The sequence below is a fragment of the Malurus melanocephalus genome, unplaced genomic scaffold, assembly GCF_030028575.1.
Source record: "Malurus melanocephalus ecotype Western Australia unplaced genomic scaffold, MMel_1.1 scaffold_182, whole genome shotgun sequence".
NCBI lineage: Eukaryota > Metazoa > Chordata > Aves > Passeriformes > Maluridae > Malurus > Malurus melanocephalus.
In genome coordinates, this window is record NW_026623414.1 from 508,542 (window position 1) to 532,155 (window position 23,614).

Sequence of the window (23,614 nt, forward strand, 5' to 3'; positions counted from 1 at the left end):
CCCATAAATTGCTGAACTTTGCATTCATTAGTATTAGCTACCAATATTTTAAGCAATATGGAAGTAATAGGTAGCATGAATAGTGATACAGGGAAATACACACACCCCATAGTTAGCTTATAAGCAGTGTGTRTCTGAAAAAAGGTATTCTGGGAAGTTTTCAGGTTTGTATGTTAGATAATAGTGAATGAAAAGCCTTCTAAGCTGCTGTAAAACGTTAGAAAATACATTTACTTACTAATTGTTGTTAAAGCAATGCTCAGTTTAACTGGAAGTGTTTTAACATTTGTCTAACTCTTCTAAACCATTCTAAAGCTYCAATTTCTGTACTTCCATTTTTCTTGTGACAATGGTAATTTCATTGTTTTTTTCATTATCTGATACTTGAGTCTGAATATATTGGGTTCCTATATGTCAGTGTAAGAAAAGGGCTTAAATTTTTGCCTGGAATGAATCTTATTCTTTATCTGCCCCTTAACTGGCAGTTCCTGTAAACAGAGGTTGAAGGCCTGCAGTCAAACTTTGGCATTTATTTTTACAGCCTTGAAAAAATATGTATAATGATTAAAAAAACATGTAGAACCTAGAAAATACACAAACTTGTGCAAAACACTTAAAAATTGACACTGCAAGAAGCCAAAGTGTAATTGCAATTGGAAGTATAATCCAATTTTTCAATCCCCCTTTAAAAATGGCCATTTTTTTTTCTTTACCTTTTTTCCCCATTAATCTTTTCTGACAAGACTTTAGGTATGTGATTTTGAAATATTACAGGAAGAATTAAAATCTAGCAGGTGCTACAGAGTTGTGAGTTAATGAAATCTGTGGTCTAAGTAATCCTTGGACAGCTCAGATGAAAGCAGAGTATTCCCAGTAGGGCTGAATCTCCAGATAGTTCCTGGTGTTGACCTCACAGCATAAATTCTCTGAATTTTGTGTGCTGTGAGGACAGCTGTGGATTCATGTGATTAAACTAAAAACCAAATTTGTAATTATGCAATTCCTTTCAACTTTTAATTAAAGTATGGAGCCACCTTTACTTTGCCTTCCTTTCCCTGGCTGTGCTGTTTTGTCTGCTTTGCATGGAACGTGGTGTTTCCTAATCCTTACCCCAAACGTGTTTTGTCGTATCACAAAACAGATGGGAATGCACTTCAAATGACAAATCATTTCTAACAATGAGCAGGATGCATACCTAAACTTTCATATTCTCAATTTATTCAGTGTGTTTATTTCCTAGTGATTCTGTATTTGTCTTGAAAAGAATGATGTTACTAATTTGTGATAAGATGGTTTGATGCCAGTTTGCAGTGTAACATGTGCTTGTGACTTCCTCAAATGATCTGGCTTTAGAGGTCATACTAAAATTAAAGTTTCTGTAAAAATGCATGTGATTGTTGAGATTAAAAAGGCATCAGCTGAAAAAGCTGTGGTTTTCATCATACAAATTAGGTATATTTGAACTTGGTAAATTGAATTCAGATGTAATTTGGCATTTTAATTGATCGGCTTTCCTTTTTAMTATGGTATAACCTCACCTTTTCCACTCTCCTGTATAAAGCCTTCCCTTAGAGCTGATGAAGAAGTGAAGGTAGACTTCATTTTGCTTCTTCTTAGTGAGATACTCAGACTTTATGTTCTACGTAGCAATGCTGGAGGGAAATCACAAGGTGAACACCATGGATATTAATCTTTAATCTTGTTCCTGTCAGTCATTCATAGGGACTTCATCCTGTCCCTCGTCTCCTCTCATGTAGTAGTGTCTGATATAAATGTAAATGCTTTCCTGTGGCACAAAACTGATTGAGGATGACTGGTTCTTTCCTGGCTGCTCCGATCCAGCCATAGTCTCAGGGCAGCAGGAGCTGGAGGAGGAACTGGCCACAGTTCAAGGAATGGGCAGGCTGCAGCAGGCAAGAAGAAAAGGCAGTCAGACCAGCAGGAAGCTGCAGGTGGGTTCAAAGAGATGTGAGTTGATTTTTACCTGTCTGTTAATAAAAATACAGAAAGTACTGTTGTTTATGTGGTGCTTTAGCCTTTGGAACATTAGGATCTTAAAAACATAGATTAGAACTGAAAACACTGATAAATTTAATGTACGTAACTAGAAGCTGGGAAATGGCATTGCACCTCATACTGCTTTCCACTGAAATATCACAAATCTCTCTGGACTAATTCCCATGCCTTGAAGCCATGTGCATGCTTCAGATGTTAAGGCGATTTTTGGTTTCAGTAAAATCTTTACAAATCTCCTTGCTGGTGGAGCTTTACTGAAGAGTTARTGCCATTTCATTCAGGTGGACTTATAGGTAGTTGGTGCTGTGCCTTGTGTGAAAAAGTGGTAACTTCTGTAAGAATTAGGATGTCATTGTCACATTAGTTAATTGAAACTTCCGAGAACTCTTAACTGTAGAAATCAGGGGACTAATTAAGGTATCTGAACATAGTTATCCATTAGCCTTTCTGATAGCTGAAGGTGTTTTTAAAGACAGCAGATATCTTAAAAAACTTGTGGGAGACTTGGGTTTTCTGGAAGTAATAGCTGGAGCTGGGCAGGCCACTCTAGTCCACAACAATCCTGCATACTTGCATTTAGGCACCTGTACCACTTGTTGAGTTTTAGGATTTTTGATTGAAGCTGTGGTTTTAGTTGCAGAACTATTTTACCCTTGCTTGCTTTCTTCTTTAATTTGAACTTCCTTCTCATGTTTTGTGTGTAGGAAGAATTCCACTTTGATGGCAAACAATGCTTCCAAGAACTGAATGTCGCYTTGGATAGCACTGACTCAGCTGAAGGAGAAAACATGGGAGGTTGGTGGCCAGAGTACCCTTCACCTAATGCAGGTGTGATAGCGACTAGACAGTTGATTAAAGCATGCACACAGCATCTGCATTTTGTGTCTATTTTTGTTTTCAAATTAAGCTAACAGCCCATTTGTGGTGTATTCTAATCTTTGTTGGATTTTTTTTGGCTTGTGTTTTGTTCCTTTTMATTTCTGAGCATGTGCGTGCTGGATGAACTGCCTAGTTCCGCCTTCCAAGTACAGCATAAATATGGTTGAGCACTGGAATTGGATGAGCCTTGGTGTTCATCAAATATCCTATGTGGCAAGATTTTGTGTTTTTTTAAAGTTATGGYTTTTGTTCCTGTGAATGTGTTTCCAGTTTATATCACGGTTATGTTGCAAACCACAATTCCATTCCATTGCWGTTGATTTAATTTAAAAATACAATTCTCAGTTTTTAATGCTGATATTTTTATATTGATGGTAAAGATTGTAAATGCATCTTATTGTTAGGAGGGAATAGACTCACTTTCAAATTTTCAATCCAGACCAGTTTATTAATAATGATTTAAGGTATGATCCTGCAAGCACCTGATTAACCTGTGGTTAATGTAACATGAGCCATGCTATTGATTGAGCCACAATAATGGTGCCTCAATATCAGAATATTTCTATGGGTCCTCTGAGTTCTTGAGCTCTGCAACTATATTTTGGTTTTTCAACAGTCCCTTTGCCATCTAAATTTTGGGGTTGTAGTGCCTTGGGCATTTCCACTGTAACTGGGTGAGATTTTATTGCGCCCAGCACTGACAAGAGCTTTGAAGAAAGAGCTGCAACCATTTCTAGACTTCAGGAATTTTGGGAGGCTTCTCTTGAAAGAATTTTTCTTCTTTGACCTGAGTAGGTTTACGGAGTGTGGTTGAAGAGCTGGAATTGGAAAGAAACCAACTGCAGGAACAAATACTTTTTCTGGAAGAGCGTTGTCAGGATTTGGAAGACAGATTTCAGCTTCAAGGTAGAATGGAGGCTCTCCAGGTGAGCTTTTGAGTTGTGTAAGCCTGGTAATGCAAGAGAGTAATTCTCAGTTTATGTTCTTTATATCATAGTTTACCATAAGACAAAACCATCAGTTTACAGCTGACAAAAAATGGCTCAAGCTTAATTTTCACTCATTAATTATGTTGTCAGAGTGTGYACATTCTGYATTATGCTTTGAGGTTGAAGCTTATTGSTTCTGTTCAGYACATGGAGAATTATGATTAGGATTGAGCTTTTACTATGTTTCTAAAACAAATAAAGACAACATGATTTTCATTATTCTTTGTGGAGGATTTGCCAGAATATCCAGATTTAGATTTTGTTACAACTGGCTTGAATTTCCCACTTCTTACGTCCCTCAAGTTTCTTTTCTGTAAGTGTGTATATTTAATGCGTTATATATATCTGTGCACATTTTTGGAAAAGAAACTGCTTACAGAAAAGTGATTAATCATTTATATATATCTGTATACAAATACATGAAATGTAAACTCCATATATTAGCTAGACATAGATCTGTATTTTAAGACCATTCAATGAAGCCCCACAGAGAACAGTCAAGTTCTTTTCAAAGGAAAATTCTTTTTAATACTGCCTTACAGGCAAATTACTGTGATAATTCGTGAACCTTTTTCTCCAAGTGACACAACTCATCTTGTATTCAAACCCTTGGTGTATTACTCATAGTTCTTTAGCTGTTAAGTTGCACATGTATAAAAATGAATGGTTTTAAGATGAAAGACAAGTTTGCATTAATTGTTGCTTGAGAACCTTGTAACAAAGCCTTTCAATACAGGTAACGTTTGGTGTAGAGGAAGAAGGGCAGCTATTGAGGGCGGTGCAGGTGTGTTCTGCCTCCTCCAAAATGCCACCTTCTTTTCATGAATGGTGACAAGTTTGCCATGTCTGTCCTACTTGCTGTTGRTTCTGGATGTGTTTTGCTTTTGGTTTTTGGTTGCTGTTATATGACTTTATTTACCTTTTTTTTCTGTTTTGGTTTCCTTTTTTTTTTGTGGTTTTATTTTTGAATTGGTGCAGTGGATCTGACTAGAGTAGGAGATTGGTATTGTGTTTAAAAGCCCCAAAAGCTGTGTGAACAAAGCTTGCTACCCCTTTTCTCCAGTTCTCTCATGCTTCTCAGGGTGTGATAATGCTCCTCATCGTTGTTTTSTTGCAGAATGAAAATGAACGTTTACAAACTCAACTCACCCAATTGCGCAACCAGCAAATGCGAGATGTGGAAAAGCATCAAATCCTGATCTCTGGCTTGAATGAGCAGCTTAAAGGGTAAAATGAAGGTTTTTTATAACTCCATACACCATTGGMTTTCTTACATTTAAGCTTCAACTTCTAAATGAGGAATATAATCTCTTAAAACAGTTGAAAAAACAACTGCTTTACTCGTGTTTTTATTTGCAATGTTATTTTTGTACTTRAAAGTTTAAGTGGAAAGTGTAAAAATAGTGATTCTCTTAGTTTGGGGTTAGTAAGTCTAGAAAACTTAAGCTTTGTTTTTAAAATGCTGAAATATGTATTTTCTTCTTAGGTTAAGTGACAGAAATAGTTTCCTTGAAAATTCACTTGGAGAAAGAGAACAAAAACTGGTGAGCACAACAGAAAAGCTGGAACAAATTGAAACTTTGAGGAAACTGCTTCAGGAAAAGGATGTGCTGAACAAAGAGCTTGGTGAAAAGTTTATGCATGCTGAGCAAAAGGTAAGTTAAATGTAATGAAATCATTAATGATTTTGCTTATTAGAACTGATGAGCTGTAACAATAAATTTCCATTTGTTTCCCAGCAGAAATATTGCTGTTTTCTCAATCTGCAGGTTTTTGCTCTGTGTTTACAATTTTGTTCATTTATTTGCTTTGCTTTAAGTTTGGTGTAAGGATTTCTTAGACCCAACACAGCTTTGCATGAAAATATTTACATTTTATTGGGGAGATAAGTTATCCTTGTTTATTAATTTCAAAGTATAAACCTCACTGTTGTGTACACCCAGTGTTATGACTTATAATGTTACAATTTTAATAGAATTCCATGTATTTCTATCACATGAACTTTTATTTTTAATACTAAGCTGAATGAAGCCTTAAAGAAATGCAGTGTGTATGAAGTGGAGAACGTTGAGCAGAAAACAGCCATCAGTGATCTCACAGAGAGAGTTGCTACACTGAAAGAAAAGGTAATTCATGAAAGTAATGTAAGGGAAGAAATTTTATGTTCATTTTTCATGGCCCATTTAAATGTCAGCAAAAGTGACAGCTTTAAATTTCATACACTGAGCTTTCTGTTTGCTAAAACAATCTAAAGAAGAATGTGTTTTTCTTGTGACTCTATGGTTKGGTACAGGCTGATTACCTGAAACGCTTGTTCTACCTGTGGGATTTGACATCTCKTCTAGCCGGTGTTTGGAGTGTTCTAGTAACATTATTTTCTTGCTATTTAGACTCTGAAACAAGACAGTGTGGTGGAGTCCATGCAGCTGGACCTGGACCAGACAAATGAAGAGCTTGACAAGTTGAATTCAAGCCATTTGGAGGAAAGGTCTCAACTCATTCAAGATCTGCAGAAACGTGAAAGAGAAATTGATAATCTGAAAGAAGCACTGGCAGAAAAAGACAGGGAGATGTCTGTCCTGTCTCTGAACATGACAGAATATTCTGAGCAGGTTATGATCCTGAAGCATCAAGTGCAATGCAAAGAGGAGGAGATGCGAGGTTTGGAAGAGGCTTTATCAAAGGCTGAGAGGGAAATGCATTTGCTGAAGGAAGTACAGACAGCAGATGTGAAAGATGCCAGCGTGAAGATCTCTGCCCTTTCTGAGCAGAGTAACACCATGAGACTGGAGCTGGAGAGAGTTAGAGTTGAGAATGAAGCTAAAGCCAAAGAAAATGAGGAATTAATAAGGCAAAACACTGAGAACAGTGTGACAATTAAGGATCTCCGCTCCGAAATCAAGGCCAACAGTGTCGCGTACCATAACAAGCTCATGGAGTGCGAGTCACAAATTACTCTGCTGAAAGAGCAAATTACTAAATCATCGGAAAAGCTGCAAGAAACAGAGGATAAACAAAGAAAAGAAATGGAATGTTTGAAATCGCAGCTTGAGGAAAACAGTGCTCTGAAGGAAAAATGGGACACTTTGCTTAAAGAGAAGGAGAGCAAAGAACAGACACTGGAAAATGAGTTAAAGTCAATTAAAGATTCATATAACAAATTGGTTTTGGAAAATGATAAAAAAGGTGAAGAGTTGGCTGAGTTATCCAGGAAGCTTACAGAACATACTGACCATGAGGAAACAGCTAAAAAAGAATTGCAAGAGAAACAAGAGCTMATTATTTCATTAGAGCAGAAACTTGGGGCTTTGGAGAAGCAAAATGAAGAGACTAAACTTAAATTAACTGGGGATCTGAAAGCCAAAGAGACATATTGCAAAGAACTTAATGACCAATTAAATGAAATACATAAACAAATTAAAAAACTGGAGATAGAGACACAGGAGAAAACTTCAGCTAATAACCAGTTGCAGGCAGATCTTGAAGGGAAACAAGAAAAATTGGTGGAGCAAATAAGAGCRAATGAATATATGAAAAAAGGTATAGATACAATGGAGAAAGAGAAGGAACAGCTAATTAGAGAAAATGAGAATTTGTCCAAACTCCTGGATGTAAAAGAGTGTGAGTTGTTAAAGAAAACCCAGGCTGTGGCAGAATTGGAGAATAAATTATCTGTTAGCACTGCTGAGTATGAGAAAACTCTTTCAGGACTAAATTGTGATAAAAACACTCTGGCAAAAGAGATTGAACAGCTTTCAGTAGTTGCCAAGCAAAAGGAAAGTTCAGTTGCAGAACAGCTGGGGGAGAAAACAAAGGAATGTAATATGCTGGCTGAGCAGTTGTCTGAAAGCAAGGAAGAGACCCAACAGTTGCGTGAACAAGTGCAATCACTGCTCATTCAGCTGAAGGAGATTAGAGATGAAGAAATAAAGAAAGAAGAAATGTTAAATAATAAATTATCTGAATGCAGTGGTCTAATCCAAGAGCTCACGCATAGTAAGGAAAAGAATTTACTCCTGCAGGAGCAAATTCAAGGCATAACTTTGGATTTTGAAACTGCAAACAGATCTCTAGAAGAGAAAAACCTTCAAAATGATTCATTACGTAAGGCAATTGAAGAGAGTAAGCTTTGTGTTGTAGAGTTGCAGGATGAAATAAAAAATCTGAAAGATGAAAAAACTAAGTTATCTCAGTTGGTAGAGGAAAGAGACTGGGCTGTGAAAAGTCAGGATTCAGAACTTGAGAAGTTTCAGAGGCAAATTTTTGAAAAAATGGAAGAAAGTACAGTGTTAAATAATCAGCTACAGCTATTAAGCAAAGAAGTGGAGGTGCTTAGGCATGAAAAGGAGGACTTTTCAAGCTTATTGAGTGAGAAGTCAGAGGAATGTAAATGTCTTCAGTCTGAAATTACTTCAGCAAGGCACCAAGCACAAACAGCAGCTCTAGAAAATGAAAAATTGAAAGCAGACATGGAGACAGCTAATGTTACAGTAATGAAAAAGTCAGAGGAAGTCGCTGCTTTAACTTCACACTTGTCCCAACAAAGTCATAATATTTTAGATTTGAAGGACCAAATTGACAGCCTGTTGATAGAGAAAGAAAACTTTAAAATTGCCTTTGATGAAAAAGAAAAACTCCTTTCCGAAAAGGAGGCTTTGATTCAGGAAATGAAAGATAAAGTGGCAGGAGAAGGACAATATGTGGAAATCATTTCAGATCTGCGAAATCAAGTACAAGCCCTAAGTATTGAAACCAGTGAGCTCAGACATGCAATGCAGGAAAAAGAAAATGAATTTAAGAGGCAAGCYCAAGAATTAAAGTTATTAAAAGATAAATCTGAAGAGTCTGATGTACTTAGGGTTCAACTGTCTGAGAATATGGAGGTTATTTCTGACCTTCATCGTCAGCTTAAAACTGTGACRGAACAATCGTCCCAGTTGAATGATTCAATTGTACAGAAAGATGCATCTTTAAAACAAAAGGTAGATGAATACATTAGTTTGAAAGCACAGCTTTCTGAGGTACAGGATTCTTGTGTTGTGCAGGAGAAACAGTTACAGCTTTTAGCCTCTGAAGCAGAACAGTTAAAAGTACTTGTTTCAGAAAAAGAATTAGCCATCAACAACATTTCAGTATTCAGTGAGAATTTAAAGATGCAGCTTCAAGAGAAAGAGACTGAGTGTGGTGTCTTAAAGAAACAGATGGTGGAACTGGAGGAAATGAAAGAGAATTTCCGAAAGGAAATAGAGCATCAGAAGAACRTAATAATTGAGATGGACCAGTCCTTATCAGAGAAGGAATCATCTCTTACAGAAAATGAAAGTCTCCTCGAAACTCTGAAGGAGAAAGCAAGGAAGGATGAAGAGAAGACTCATTTAATTTCTCAGCTCCAAAGTCAGGTCCATGAATTAACTCAGGAACTACAAAACTCTAAAGAGCTAGTCCATGAGAAAGAAAATGCCTTTTTATCTCTTCAGGAGAAAATTGAAGCACAATGTGAGCTGAGAACTGAGTTGAATGTRGCTCTTGGGCAAAAAGAAGAAGTTATTGCTGGGCTACTTAATTCCTTAAAGGAGAAAGATGCTAGTGTACAGATGGCACAGAGCAATGTCARTGCTCTTTCTACTGAGATTGACATTCTCAGGTCAAAATTGGAGGAAAGTAGAACAGCCATGAAAAACCTGACTGAGGAATTTCAGGAAAAGAATGAGAAGCTTGATAATCATCAGAAAAAAATTGATTCTTTGACTGTTGAACTCAACTCTCTTAAAAATGAGCACCAAAAAGCTCTAGACCAAATAAATACCCGGGAACAAGAACTACAGCAAAAAGACTTGGCTGTGGAGTCTCTGCATGTGACATGTACTGAACAGGCAGAGAAATTGGAATGTTTGAAGTTGGAACTGAACAACCTAAATTCCAAATCATCTCAAGACTGCCACGACAATGCACTTTTAATAAATAGTCTGCGGCATCAGGTGGAGTCTTTAGAGAAAGAAAAGAACCTGTTGCAAGATGATGTTGGTAAACTGATGGCTGAAAACACACGGCTTACTGCATCTCAGAATGATTTGGAAAAGAAATTGGAAGAGCTCCAGGAAATCCATGAAAAACTAGAAACCAGTGAGAATTATTCAAGGATGCAGATAGATGCTGTCAAACTGCAGATGAAGACTGAAAAAGAGAAGTTRCAGATGCAGGTTAGTGTGAAGGGTGAAGAACTTTCTAAATTAGAACTTAAATGTGAAACTCTAGAACAAAGTCTGCTTGAGTCAGAAAACAAATGGGTGACAGAACTTGATAGGGCAAATTCACAAAATAATGATCTGACTGAGCAATTGAGCAGTTTAGAAAGTGAAATGAAATCAAAAGATAGTGAAATCCAGTCTTTGCAGCAAGAGCTGGATCTTATAAAAGAGAAATTAACTCAGAGTTTATCTCCATTACTTAGTAGTAGGCTTTTATGTAAAGAAAAGAAGGCACAGACTTCCRATTATGAACTGCAGCCAACTGATAGTAAAACTCAGTTGGAAAAATTCTCCACTCTGGTAACTGCTATTCTGAGTAAAGAGACAGAAGGAGAACATTTGCAACTTATGCTTTTAGAAAAACAGAAAGAAATAGACRCCATGAAAGATGAACTCAGAGGTATGGAATCACTTGAGAAGCAGAAGGAGGAGATGCAGAATGACATGGAAAAGATGAAGGGCAAATACACATCTGAAATAGAATGTCTGTCAAAAGAAATGGTCTCTCTCAAGGAAGCTTTGGGCAAACAACAGTCTCTGTTGGAAGAAAGGGAGGAGTCTTTGGCAGACATAAATAAGCAGGTTGAATTTCTTCAAGACAAGATAAATAAATCAGAAGAAATGGTAAGAACCAGTGAAGAAAAGCTGCAGGCTGAAGGTAAAAAAGTAGCAAGTCTCCTTGAAGAAATGGGGGAAAAAGATCAGCTTATCCAAAATTTAAATTCCCAGGTTAATCAGCAGAAGGATTTAATTTCTGGTCTAAGTCAGCAGCTGAAAGAAAAAGACTGTTCTGTTACCCAGGTCACAGAATCRTTGTCTAATGAAATGCTGAATTTTTCTGAAGAGAGAAATACATTAAATGCCAAACTGCAAGACCTTGAAKCTGTTCATAATAGTTCAGTGGCAGAGCTAAACCGAGTATTGCAGGAACTTGAGGTATGTAAGAAAGAACTGGAGCATAACCAGGTGATGTTGAGCAGCAGAGAAGCTGAGTTTAAAGATTTCATGAACGAGAAAGAGGAGATGAAATCTAATCTTGAGAAAATGGGCAAGGAAAAAGAGAATCTGAAAAAGAAACTTCAAGCGGCATTGATAGTAAGAAGAGATCTAATGCAAAAAGTTGGAAAATTAGAAAAGAGTGGACAGGAAGAAATAGAAAAAGAGCAAAAAAAAGCAGAGGAGCTGTTGAAGCAAGTTAATGAGTTAACAGACAAACTGAAACTAATTGAAAGACAAAATAGTGATTTTGAGTCTCATCTTGGAACTTTGAAACAACAACTTGTAGAAAAAGATGCTAAGATATGTGATTTAACCAAAACTTTATCTTCAAAAGCATCGTATTTAGAGGAGCTTCAGCAAAACATTGCGGAACTAAATGATGTCATAGCTGAAAAACAAAATATTTGTGAGCAGAACCTAAAGTCTTTACACGAAAAGGACTGTATGTTTGCTCATCTGCAATCTGTGCTTGATGAAAAAACGAGGGCGTATCAAGAGGAACGTTCTCAGTTGCTCCTGACTCTTGAAGAGGTGAAGTCTGAACTTAAGGAAGAATTGTTAAAAAAATCCAGCTTAGAAGAGCCTGGTTCAAGTGCTGGAGACAGGAATGGGTGTCTGAATCCCAACAGTGATGTCAATGCCATGAATCAATTACAAAAAGAAAAAGAAGCTTTACAGAGGGAGCTTTTGGTCATGAAAGAAGATAYGAAAAAATTCCAGCAAGAAAGGAAAGAGCATGTGAAACTGGCAGCAGATTTTGATGAACAAAAAGCCCACCTTGARCAGCTCAGACAAGAACATAAAGCCCTCTGGGAAGTGTTCCAAACAAAATGTAAAGAGCTGGGCTTTAACCCGTTAGAAGAGAAGGAGCTGGTTCCACCAAAGGCACTGCTGGGAGTACAACAAGCTGACCAAAGAACTTGGGAATCAGACAAGCCAAGAAACGAGGTTCAGGTTGTATCCTTGAAAGAGTCAGAAAACATGATCACTTCAGTGCCAAGTGAAGAYACCAAGTTAAAAGAAGTAAGAAGTGATTATGCAAAACTCCAGGAGGAAACKGAGATATTAAGGAAAGAGTTGAGAAAAATATTGTTTGAATTTGGCGATGATAAGGAAGAAACAATCAGTTTAAAGTCTTTGAGACTACAGGAACAATGTCAGGGCAGCTTGTTGGAGGACATAAAACACCTACGGGAAAAGCTGAAAGCCCGTGAGACTGAAACTGTAGAGCTCAAGGCAGTGCTTGAACAGGTGAATAATGAGAAAAAAGCACTTTTAAAAAAAAGTGAAGAGGATTACAGGATGAGCCAGGAGGAACTGCAGAGGTCAATAATTGAAGCTAAGAAGGAGGTTGCAGGAAAGAATGAGGAAATAGAAGCATTGAGATGTTCACTTACGGATTTGAAAGATAAACTTGGCCTGGAGAAGGAATTACTAAACAAAGCTGTGAAGGAGGGCCAGGAAGAAGCCCGTCAATACAAAACAGCATTTGAAGATGTGAAGAGTGAAAAAGAGGAACTTCTCAGCTCTTTAGAAAAGTCCAATTTGGAACTAATTAACATGAAAAAGGAGGTAGAACATTTCAGTGAAGAAAACAAAAATCTTGTGGCAGAGCTGTGTGTGCTACGTGAGAAGGCTGAGATGAGTAAACCTGTGGTGTCCATCAAAGAGCTTAAGGAAGAAAGTGGGACTGAAAAGGAATTGGGAGAGATTAGTTCAGAAAGGAATTCCTTTCAGGGGAATTTGGAAGGAAAAGGCGCCGCTTCGCAAGTATCAGAGACTGATTACTCTGGGAAAACTAAACTGAGAGAAGCAGCAGAATGTGAAATCCAGAAACAAATCCAGATAATGGAAGAGCCACTGGCAAAACCTGCAAATTTAAAGGATTCCAAAGCCCAAGAGCAAAGAGCTGTAACAGAAGATAAATCCAAAGAGCGCCTCCAAAGGAAATTGCAGGCAGCTTTAATATCGCGCAAAGAAGCCCTGAGAGAAAATAAATGTCTAAAGGAGCAGATTGATCAGCTGATGTTGGAGAGAGAAGAACTGGTRAACAAGACAGGAATGCTGGAGAACTTGCTAGAGCTCGGCAGAGAAAAGCAGAGTTCAAGTGCTGTTGCTGCRTTGTCCAGAGATGAGAGCCTTGCTTCGGAAAATGCAAGGCTGCTGACGGAAAATGAAAACCTCACAGCAGCGTGTGAAAGCCTGAAATCCACCATGGAGTCCATAGTTCAGGAAAAAGAGGCCTTTTCTTTCCAATTAAATACCTTAAAAGATTCTCAGACAGTTGAATTGACAGGATGGAAGGCTAAACATAGTGAATTAAAGCAGGAGTATGAATCGCTTCTTCAGGCCTATGAGAATATCAGTAGTAAAGTGGCAGATATGAGGCAAGTCATTGATCTCAGTAGGAAAGAGAAGCAAGAGGCTGTTCAAAGACTCAGGGAAGGACAGTCTGAAAAGGAGGCTCTGGAGAAGCATTTACAAAATCTCCTTGATGAAAATGAGGTTATTAAGAAGCAGCTGAAGCAACTCGGTGAATCCCAGAAAAGGGAAGTTGAGGAGTTACAGAGCAAAGCAGAAAGGCAGATCCATGAGCAGGAGGCAAAAATGCAGGAGCACCAAGATCGCCTGYGTGAGCTCACTGAGCAGAACCATCAGCTGATGGAGGAGAACGAGCAGCTGAAACAAACCTCTGAAAACCTAAAGCAGGCTTTAGAGAAAATTCAGAATGAGAATGATGCCCTTCATAATGACATCACTGTGACTAAAGCAGCATTGGGAGAACTGCAGGTTCAAATGGAAGTGTACCAAAATGATACACAATCTAAAATCAGCGATGCGTTATGTGAGAATGAATCACTGGTAAAGGACATGAATGTGTTAAAGGATAAACTRTCTGAAAAAGAACAAGCTGTGCTTGCCCTAGAACAAGAAAGAAAGTTAGTTTCAGAAAAAGCGCAAGAAACTGAGAAATCTTTGCTCCACAAAACTCATTGTCTAACAAAGCTGGACATGGAATGTAAAAGTCTAACACAAGAAATCGTTAGTCTGAATGAAAAAGTTAAGATTTTAGAAGATGATAAATGTCTGTTACAGGAAGAATTAGAAAATGTGCAAGAAAGTTCTTACAAAATTAAGAATGAGAGAGAATTTCTTGAGACAGAATTGCTTAATCATGTTAAAAAAGTTGATCATCTTACTGATAGGATGAAGTCAGCACAGGTACAGAATAACATGCTGTTACAGCAGCTGGAAGAGTTAAAGGCAGAAAAATGTAATGTGGTTAGAGAAAAGGAAGAGCAACAGCTCCACCTTGTAAAGATGTTTGAGGAGAAGGTGAAAAGTGCTCAGAGGGATAATAATGGGACTAAAAACAAAACAAAAGAATTGCAAGAACTCTTAAAGGAAAAACAGCAGGAGATCAGCCAATTGCAAAAGGATTCTATAAAGTTCCAGGAGCTGATCCTGGATTTGGAAAGATCTGTGAAATTATCACAATCAAAAAATGAAAAATTCGAAAAGGACTTAAGTAATGCATCAGAAAAGCTGGCGAAATCAAATGATGAAATACTTCATCTCAAGGGACAGCTTTCTGCACAGCTGAACCTGTTGGATCAGTCCAAGAGGGAAGTGGACAGGCTTAAAGACGAGAGTCTAAGCTGGAGAAAAGAACTGCAGAAGAAAGGGGACGAACTTCAGCTTCAAAAGAGAGGATACGAGAGGGAATTGGAATTTCATCTTCAGCAGTTGAAACTGCTTCACAAAAGTGARCTTTCGAACCTGGAGGAAAGACATGGTGCCCTTGAGAGAGAAAAAGATCGGGTAATGAGGGAGGTTCAGGGTTTGCAGGAGGAGGTCAGCACTAAGGACTCCCAGAACAAACAGCTCCAGGCAGATCTGAACGCGGCTCTGGCACGATTGGCTGCTTTCACAAAGTGCATGTCCTCCCTTCAGGATGACAGGGACAGGGTCATCACCGAGATGAAATCCTGGGAAATGCAGTTCAAAGAGGCCATTCAAAATAAGGAGAAACAGCTGGAAGACAGTAATAAGAGAATAGCAGCCTTGCAAGATGAATTGAAAGAGAAAATGACTCAGATTCAAGAACTGAATATCAAATATTCTGTGGTAGAGGAAACAAAGGATGAACTGTATTTGAGGCAAAAATCTGTTGATATGCAGCGCTATGAAGAGCTCTGCAGGATAAAGGAAGAAAATAGCTTTTTTTTTAACAGACAGCAAGAGTTGGAGAGTGTTCTTCAGTCCAAAGAAGAAACTTTGCAAGCACTCCTTAAAGAAAATAATTCCCTTAATCATCTCATAGAAAAYAGTAAAAGTGCAGGAAGAGAGATAAAAGCTCTGGAATGTAATTTTACAAGGCAGGAGCAMGAATTGCAAGAGCTTCTAGCCGAGAAAGAAAAAATGAATGCTGAATTGCAAAAGCAGATAACCATTTCTGAGCAAATGAAGACCATGCTAAATAATAAAGACAAAGAAATTTCCTTACTCATTTCTTCAAAAGGGGATGAAATTTCAGATTATCTGGTTCAGGTACAGACGCAACATAGAAACCAGATCAATGAGTATGAACTGCAGTTAAGGTCTTTGCAGATGGAGAGACAACAAGCTGAGGAGTCCCGTCAGAGGCTGGAAAATGAGCTGAAAAATCTCCAGGTGAAAGCAGAAAAAGCAGATCAGGATAAGGCTGCTATTGCCAGTGAAATAGATGCCTTTAAAAAATCCATGTCATCTCTCCAGAATGACCGGGATGAACTTTTTACCAGGTACAAGGAGCTGGAACATCTTCACCAGGATGTYTTAAACCAGAGGGACAGTCTTCTAGTTGGCAGTGCGAGTGAGACTAATGCTTTGAAACAGGAATTAAGGATCCTGCTCAATAGGATAGATGATCTGCATTCTGAAAATGCAATGCTGASTGCACAGCTGATAAAATATAGGGAAGATCTTAACCAGGTTTTATCTCTGAAAGACCATCAGCTGAAGGACTTACTTAAGCAGAAATTGGATTGCATTAAAAACCTTGAACATGAAAAATACGATCTTCAAAAGCAAATAAAAGAAATGCAGCTTTCCAGTGAACTGCAGAAGGGGGCTGCTGTGGCTTTGGAACAGGAGAATAAAAARTTGGCATCTAAAGTAAGTGACTTAGAGGCTCTAATTGCATCACTAAACAAAGAGAAACTTGTTTCTGAATCTGGGGAGAAGTTGCTAAGTAGTGACAGCATTCAGAAAAAAGAATCAAATGGGCAGCATGGAGGAAAACTTCAGAAAAAGGCTCAAGAACTCCAGAAATCCAGAGGCAGAAATGCAGATGAGGAATACAGTGGGACTCTCCTGACACTTGAAGATGGAGATAAACCCCATGCTTCTGCAGAGAAGATGCTGCTTGAAGTTCAGTCTCAAAACAATGAGTTGAGATCCCAAAACGAGGCCTTTGGGAAAGCAATGACTGCTCTGCAGAATGACAGAGATCGGATCATAGAGGACTTCAGAGCTCTTCAGAGCAAATACACCGCCGAGCTCCAGACTGAAAGGAAAAAAGGAGATGAACTTGCAGCTGAACTAGAGGGGTTTAAATCCCATCTCATGAGTATCCTCAAAGAAAAYTCTCTTGTGCAAGGGCCTGTGCTTGGTGCTGCAGATGAGGTCACCCTCTCTCAGGTGGCTGCTGGTGTTGGAAGTGTCTGTAGCACTTTAGTCAGTCGGGAGCTGGAGGTGAGCAGGCTCTCAGCCGAGTGTGGCACCTATRTCCAGCAGATTGAAGCGTTTGCCAAGGCTATGGCCAGCCTCCAGGATGACCGAGACAAATTGCTGCAGGAGCTCAGCCAKCAGAAGGTAACTTCTGAAGCCAAGCAGGGCACAGCTTCATTTCCCATTGATTGCAGCAGCATCAATGGGAGAAATTCTTTAAAAAGTAGTTTGGATGTGCCTCAGAACAGTGGGAAAACTTTGGTAAGTTTTAATTAGCCACATTGCTCTGTAATTATTATTCTTTGTGCAGAGAATTCTTAGAGACATTATGGATTCTGAAGTTTAACTTTGTAGATTGTGTGAGTGCTGGGATAGCACTGTGTGCCCAGAGAAGAYGTGTTTACAATTTCAGGAGTTGAGGTAATTACCCCTGTTAAATGAAGCAAATGGGGAAAAACATTATTCTGTAATTAGAATTTTAGCACTAATYAAACTTCACCTATCCAGTTTGCATTGCAGTTCACTAATGATGTGCATTAAATCTAGGCTAASGAAGGAGCCAGCCTTGCAGCTGTTGAAATATCCAAACTGAAGACCAAGGTTGATGATTTGGAGAAAGCTTTACATCAGACAAAGGCCTTCCAGGCAGAAACCGAGAGAGAGATCACATCGTACCAGAAYGAGCTGGCTGGATTAAGGTACACAAGTACAGCTTTGTCCTTCTCACTGATTTGTAGGTAGTACATAATTATTTAACATCTGATATTTATGTTCAGAATGGAGAAAAACCTCCTCCTCTCGGAGTCCCAGGCGCTGAGAAATCAGTGTCAGATCACAGTGGCTGAGAAAGACCGACAGATTGCAGAGCTCCAGAGGCTGCAGCAAGACATGATTGGCAAGAAATCACTCCCTGCTGGCAGCAATTATCCAGTCAAGGTAGGGAAATGGAATGCAGCAGGAATGTTAAGTGGAATGTAGCAGTTTATTGTGTGAAATTTGCAGCTTGCTTCTCAAAAGAGAAKTATACAGCACCCCAGAGTAATCCTGTAAGTTACTGTCTTAAGTTAGTTAAATCTTCAGGTAGTTAGGAAAATATAAAAGGAAAAAGTTAAAAAAAATAACAAATGGGTAAATGGGTTTATTTCTTTCAGATTTGTTATGGCTGTAGCCCATTTTCAGGGACATGTTTTTTAAGAGGATYAAAAAAGAGCTTGCTGGTTTACATGGAGAGCATATTTCACAATTTATATAGTTGACGCAGAGAAGTTCTAAACACCTARTAAAATTCCTTCAGAACCTAAATCAGTGTCTAATTACTGCAGATTAGACTGGAAGCTAACTGGGGGAGAAAGGGGAATGGAAGTGTTCTTGTCCTTCCCCTGAAACAGCTGGAGCTGCCTTCTGCCAGGAGCAAAATCCTGGATTTAGGAAGGCAGCAGCTGACACCCAGGCTGGCAATTGCTTTTGTAGACTCATTAAAGATTCAAGGAAAGTGCAGTTGTCGAATAATATTCTTATTTACCTTTTGTGCACCAAAGGAAAAGAAGCAGTATTGATTTTAGTTTCATTAAAACCAGCGTTTTAGTTGCTGAAGTTTGTATGCTGTTCATTTTTTGTGATTACAGTCATGAATAAGAGCTCTTGGCCAGTAATGTCTGTGGGTAATGCAGTATTTTTATGTGATAAAAATACTTTATTTCATGATTGTACAGGTAAATAGATTCCATAAAGCATTAGAGAAGGCACATATCCCTCTTTTATTGGAGATTAATATCAAAATGTCAAGCTGCCAGAGATAAAGAAGGCCAAAGCTGTAAATTGGAAGTGAATTCAGGTGTTTCTTCTTTTCAAAACGGATTCTTTCAGCTTTAAATTAATATTTACAGACTTGCTGTTTTGCAAGTCATGAACACAAYTAGCTTGAGAATAATTTTTGAAAGGTGTTTTATATTATTCGTTTGCTGTTTACCCCCTTTTTTGTGCTTCACATTACTTGCAAATTAAAAATTAAATWGGGTTGCCATTTTCTGGTAATTTTTTATTACTTTTTTAATGCCACTATTAACCCTATACTTACAAAAATCCTTCYTAAAGTGTCTTTCAAATGTGGTATTGAAAATGCTCTTGTGGAAAGGGAATTCTGTAGACCGTGTGTATATTTGGCATTGGGGCTGTGGATTATTTAGAGCACTCCTGGATATCCTGATCTTTTTAAGGCTTTGGAAACTGCCTCCCTTGCTGGAAGTGCAGATGCAGCAGAGGAAATCAAACGTGTCCTGGCTGAGAAGAACCAGCTCCAGGCAGAGCTGCAGCGCTGCCTCCAGGAGATGCACCAGAAGGACCTGCACTTCCAGCAGATCAATGCCAAGGTGACTTGGAGCAGCAGCTCTGAACCTCAAAACCTGGCACCACACTGCAATATTGCTCAAATGGTGGTRTCTTGCATGACTGAAAGTTCATTTTACTTTGAAACTCAGATATTAAAACAGCCCTGTTGACTCAGATGGGAAATGGCAAATTAAATGTCAGTTCTATCTTTCTGTCAGGCTGCCCTGTTACTTTGTTATTTGACTGGGAGGTTTATTTGACTCTGCCTTCTGAAGCCACTGATGAGCCACTGCTGAGCTTCTATTCAAATATTTTTCTTCACAGACAGAAACAGATGTTTGTCTTAGCTGGAGCAAGATTTTAGCTTCTGGTTGGGTGTGTTGATGACAGGGGAAATCATTGCTCAGCTTTCATTATTTCCTCTGCTCATAAAACATCTAAATCCCAGCTGAACTGGGACCGTGCCAAAAAGTTGATGCAATTTTGAAACAGCAGCTCTCAGGTCTGCAGGGATTTCCTGGGAGAGCTAATTCCTCATTTTTAATGACTTCAATGTGAATTTCTCCTAGGTTGTGCAGTCATCAGAAGAGAATGCTGTCCTGTCTGCCCAGYTGAAGACTCTTTCCCAGACTCTGAGGGACAACCAGCTTCATTACACTGATCTGCAAAATCGTTACTTAAGGCTGGAGAGGGAATACCAGGCAATGCAAGTGACATCTTTCCAAGGCTCTGTCCAGGCAAGCAGATACATGGAAATGTTTTTAGTTTTTTCCCTTCTGTGTTTACACTTCTCTGGTTTTCTTGCTACAAATGAAATAAGTACTTTTTGTTGAACTGATCCAGTACTTTGCTGGCCCATGATGTGCTGAAGATAACTCTGTTTATTGTTGTTAAGCTGTTTTAATTTGACTTTTCATTTAAGGAAGCTGCTTTACATATTTTCTTGTTTGGAAACATATTTTTTTAATTGGTCTACAGCTGGCAGAGATGACTGGATGCATGACCACTTACCAGTGGATCAGGAAATKTAGTGATAATTTCACATCAGTTGTGGATCATTTTACAAGGTGTTTGATGAATATTTTCAGCAGTGAGATCTACATCACCAGTTCAGCATTTCAGTACCTRTTGCCAACCCCTCATACACATCTCTAKGATTATTATTTGGGAGTTGGAAGYWGATGATCTTTAAGTCCTGTCCAACCCAATCCTTTATGATTCTGTCATTCTTCTTCATTTTTAAAAAGCTTTCCTGTACTGCTTTGGTTATTCAGTTACAGTCATTAATAGAATGCCTAAAATAGCATATGGATTCATATAGAAAACAACTCTTGCTCTTCCATAAATGGAAATAAATCCAGACAAGAACTGTGAATTAAAAATAAATTAATAGCTGCCTTGCTTCTGGAGCTGTGGTTAGTAGTGCATTTCTGTGTGGATGTGTAGGTGCATTTCTTTCCCCTCAGACATTATTGAGAGGTGGAAATGAAAATATTAAATGGCAAAAATAATTACCTGTTCCACTGTTTTGAGGTGCTTATGACTTCTTTAATTGAAATAAAGGCCCCTAGCAAGTAGAAAAATGGTCACTTGTTTTTTTTTTTTTTTTCCCTCTTAATATTTTGTAGGATGAAACCAGAGAAGTTCCCCCTGGAGCGCCACGGGAGAGATCTGGGATTATTGTGGAGATAGACAATATGGAGCTAAATGAGCTCAGGAAAAGGTCAGGACTCAGAGCATGTATTAGCAATATTGTTTTCCTGACAGCTGTGTTGTGAGTGTGAAAGTAATGCTTTTCTATCCCTTTGAGGCATTTGTGAGGAGAAGGGGAAGAAGTGGATTTACAGTGGATTAAATGAATCATAAGCCCTATTCTTGAATTGTTATCATCTGGTAATACTTGTGGTTTGGTTTTATATGTAAATTTACTTAATGTGGTGACTTTGTCTCAATATTTAAGCTAAAGCATCTCATTAGAATTAAGTCTATCACAAAAGGGAAGATTTCTTACTAAAACAACCACAAGTAGTAATTCTTCAATTACAGTCCATAAAATATTGATTTCAGATTTTATTTTGTTCCAGACTTGCAGAGACTGAGCAGCAATATGAGTCAGTGCAGCAGGCTCTCTCCCAGCTCACAGAAACATTGGCAGAGGAGAAGAGGAGGAGAGAAGCTGCAGAAGAGGCTCTTGGACTCTCTGAAGAGTCAAGTAACAGGTAAAACACAGATTATTTATTTGCCTTGTCCTTCCAGTGAATTAGTGGAGGTTTTCATGTGGATTTTAGATTTTTTTTTGCTAATAATAATAAAACCAAACCGGTTTGTGAGCCCACAGTGCCTGAAGTGGTGAAAATCCATATGTGACTGTGTTAAAAAGCAAGGTTTAACTGTGGATCAAAAAGGTGTTACTTGGGGCTTTTTTTTTTTTTTTGTTTATCTAATTTCATCTGTTGGACTCAGCAGTCAGTGGTATTTCTATTTTTCCAGGTTAGGAAAAAAATCTTCCATGTAACAGCTCTAGCACAGTCACTGGTTAGATGGAAAATACCATTATCTACTAAATAAAGTGTCCCTCACTACTGTCACCTGAATATCACTGCTCACTAGGTGGGGGTTAATTCTGAAGGAATGAAACACTTTTAGAGTGGATTGTAAATAGACACTGAAAAAGACCTGGCAGCATTTTGTGGGGACCTTCCCCCAGTAGTGTAAATGTGCAAAATAATGGGGTTTGTGTCGATTCAGTACTTACAAGAGGAGCTAACTCAGTGCTCTGTGTCTGTCTCTGGTTTTTCTCCAGGTTTGAAGTAGGAAGTTACAGGTCTGTCCCCAGTGACTACACGGTCCAGATGGAGACTGAGGAGGAGAGGGAAGCCTTAATCATCAATCCCAGTGAACATGTTGTTGTGAGAAAGGTAAGGAAATGAAAGCCTTTAAAAACCCTGAATTAAAAAAGTGGTGGAAAAACTTGCTTAATTTCTTTCTGGATGGGCTGGGAATCAAACACCAGCAGCTGTCAATTGTGCCAACTGGCATTGTCTTTGCCAGACAGTGTCAACTGTGCAGAAAACACATTGCATGTGTCCAGATTAAAAAATGTGTGTAATCATATTTATAGTACACATGTGGCCATTCAATCAACTSTGTTTGCATTTAATTATGCATGCCCAGAATGCAATATGTATATTTATGTGTGTGGAGTTGCATAATGCACAGCCTGTGTTCATTCCCTTATCCTCTTATTGATGTTGGGCCTTCAAATCGTTTATGGTGGGGGTTAATTCTGAAGGAATGAACATTTTGAGAGTAGGTTGTAAACAGAAACTGAAAAAGAGCTGGCAGCAGGATTTGGGATCGGTTGTGTTTTGGTGTCGGTTGCTGTGTCAGAAGCAGAAGGTTTGTAGTGCCTCAGGAATGCAGGCTGCTGTGGAGCTGTTGCTGATGTGGAGCTGTTGCTGCTGTGGAGCTGTTGCTGATGTGTATCCATGATCATTTCTGTGATCATTTCTGTCTCTTCCCCAGATGAAAGGAGGAGCCCTTTCCGTGCGCCGCTGGCTCCGCGGGCGAAGCCTTTACTGCTCCAAGCTGCTGACGTCCCGAGCCAAATCCCGCTATTTATTCCTCACCTACCTGGTGACACTACACCTCCTTGTCCTGCTGTGCCTCWCTGGTGTGCTCTGAATGCATTCCCCTCCCCGTGGGTGCTGCCAGCCCAGCCCCAGAGCCTCCTCCTCCTCACATGCTGCTGTTTTGCTATGCACTGGACACGGTGGTACAAATCCTCRGCACACTACAGGAACCTCGAGCTTCTCCAGTGACATTTGTGCATATCACACTTGCTCCAAAGTTGACTTGAATTGCTCTTGAATGGTGGGATATTATATTTGCTAAGGAGAAAATATTCCCCTCTGCCCTCTAAGGAAACTGCTGCATACAGGTTATTTAATATTGTTTGTGGGTACATAATGGTTGATTACTACTGAATGGGTTGTAAATGATATCTTTTCTATACAAATTTTATTTTAAGAGTCAAACTATAAATTCTAAAGGAATATCAAGCTATTATTGTATATTGGCTTCTTGATTGTAACAAGAAGTTTTATAGAGTGCAATAAAGGAAGAACTACTGAATTTTTGATTTTCTTTGGTTGGTTGGGTGTTTTTTTTCTTTTTTGGCTGAAAATAAAAGAATTAAGAAGGTCCTTCTTTGCTATTCAGTTTGTAAAGAGATGCGTAGATCTGTGTGCTAATGAGGTAAGCTGATGATGAAAGATTCACAATTGAGATAATGTAAATATCTGCAGCTTCTTATATTTTTGTATTTTTTTTTCCTGTAGCTTGTGGGAGTTTGGTGTTTTTTTTAAATTTACTCGCACTTTTCTTGGTGGGGTTTAGCTTCTGCTGTGTTGGAGGCAAAATGCTCCTCAGCTGCAGAACACG

The 23,614-nt window shown here is 38.7% G+C and overlaps 1 protein-coding gene across 3 annotated transcripts in view; it reads left to right on the top strand.

Moving 5' to 3' along the window:
• Positions 1 to 23,376, top strand: part of LOC130577545 (golgin subfamily B member 1-like) — a 34,458-nt gene extending 11,082 nt beyond the window's left edge. For 2 of the 3 annotated variants that reach the window (XM_057372990.1, XM_057372991.1), the window contains exons 15-29: positions 1,843 to 1,952; positions 2,721 to 2,811; positions 3,688 to 3,821; positions 5,002 to 5,111; positions 5,371 to 5,539; positions 5,906 to 6,010; positions 6,275 to 17,104; positions 17,390 to 17,541; positions 17,620 to 17,779; positions 19,060 to 19,212; positions 19,741 to 19,908; positions 20,800 to 20,894; positions 21,256 to 21,390; positions 21,975 to 22,089; positions 22,697 to 23,376. In XM_057372990.1, the coding sequence (XP_057228973.1) occupies positions 1,843 to 1,952; positions 2,721 to 2,811; positions 3,688 to 3,821; positions 5,002 to 5,111; positions 5,371 to 5,539; positions 5,906 to 6,010; positions 6,275 to 17,104; positions 17,390 to 17,541; positions 17,620 to 17,779; positions 19,060 to 19,212; positions 19,741 to 19,908; positions 20,800 to 20,894; positions 21,256 to 21,390; positions 21,975 to 22,089; positions 22,697 to 22,855 (12,686 nt within the window). In that variant the 3' untranslated portion in view covers positions 22,856 to 23,376. The remainder of the gene's footprint in view (positions 1 to 1,842; positions 1,953 to 2,720; positions 2,812 to 3,687; positions 3,822 to 5,001; positions 5,112 to 5,370; positions 5,540 to 5,905; positions 6,011 to 6,274; positions 17,105 to 17,389; positions 17,542 to 17,619; positions 17,780 to 19,059; positions 19,213 to 19,740; positions 19,909 to 20,799; positions 20,895 to 21,255; positions 21,391 to 21,974; positions 22,090 to 22,696) is intronic. The other variant, XM_057372992.1, reaches the window with a different exon arrangement.
• Positions 23,377 to 23,614: the final 238 nt, after the last annotated feature.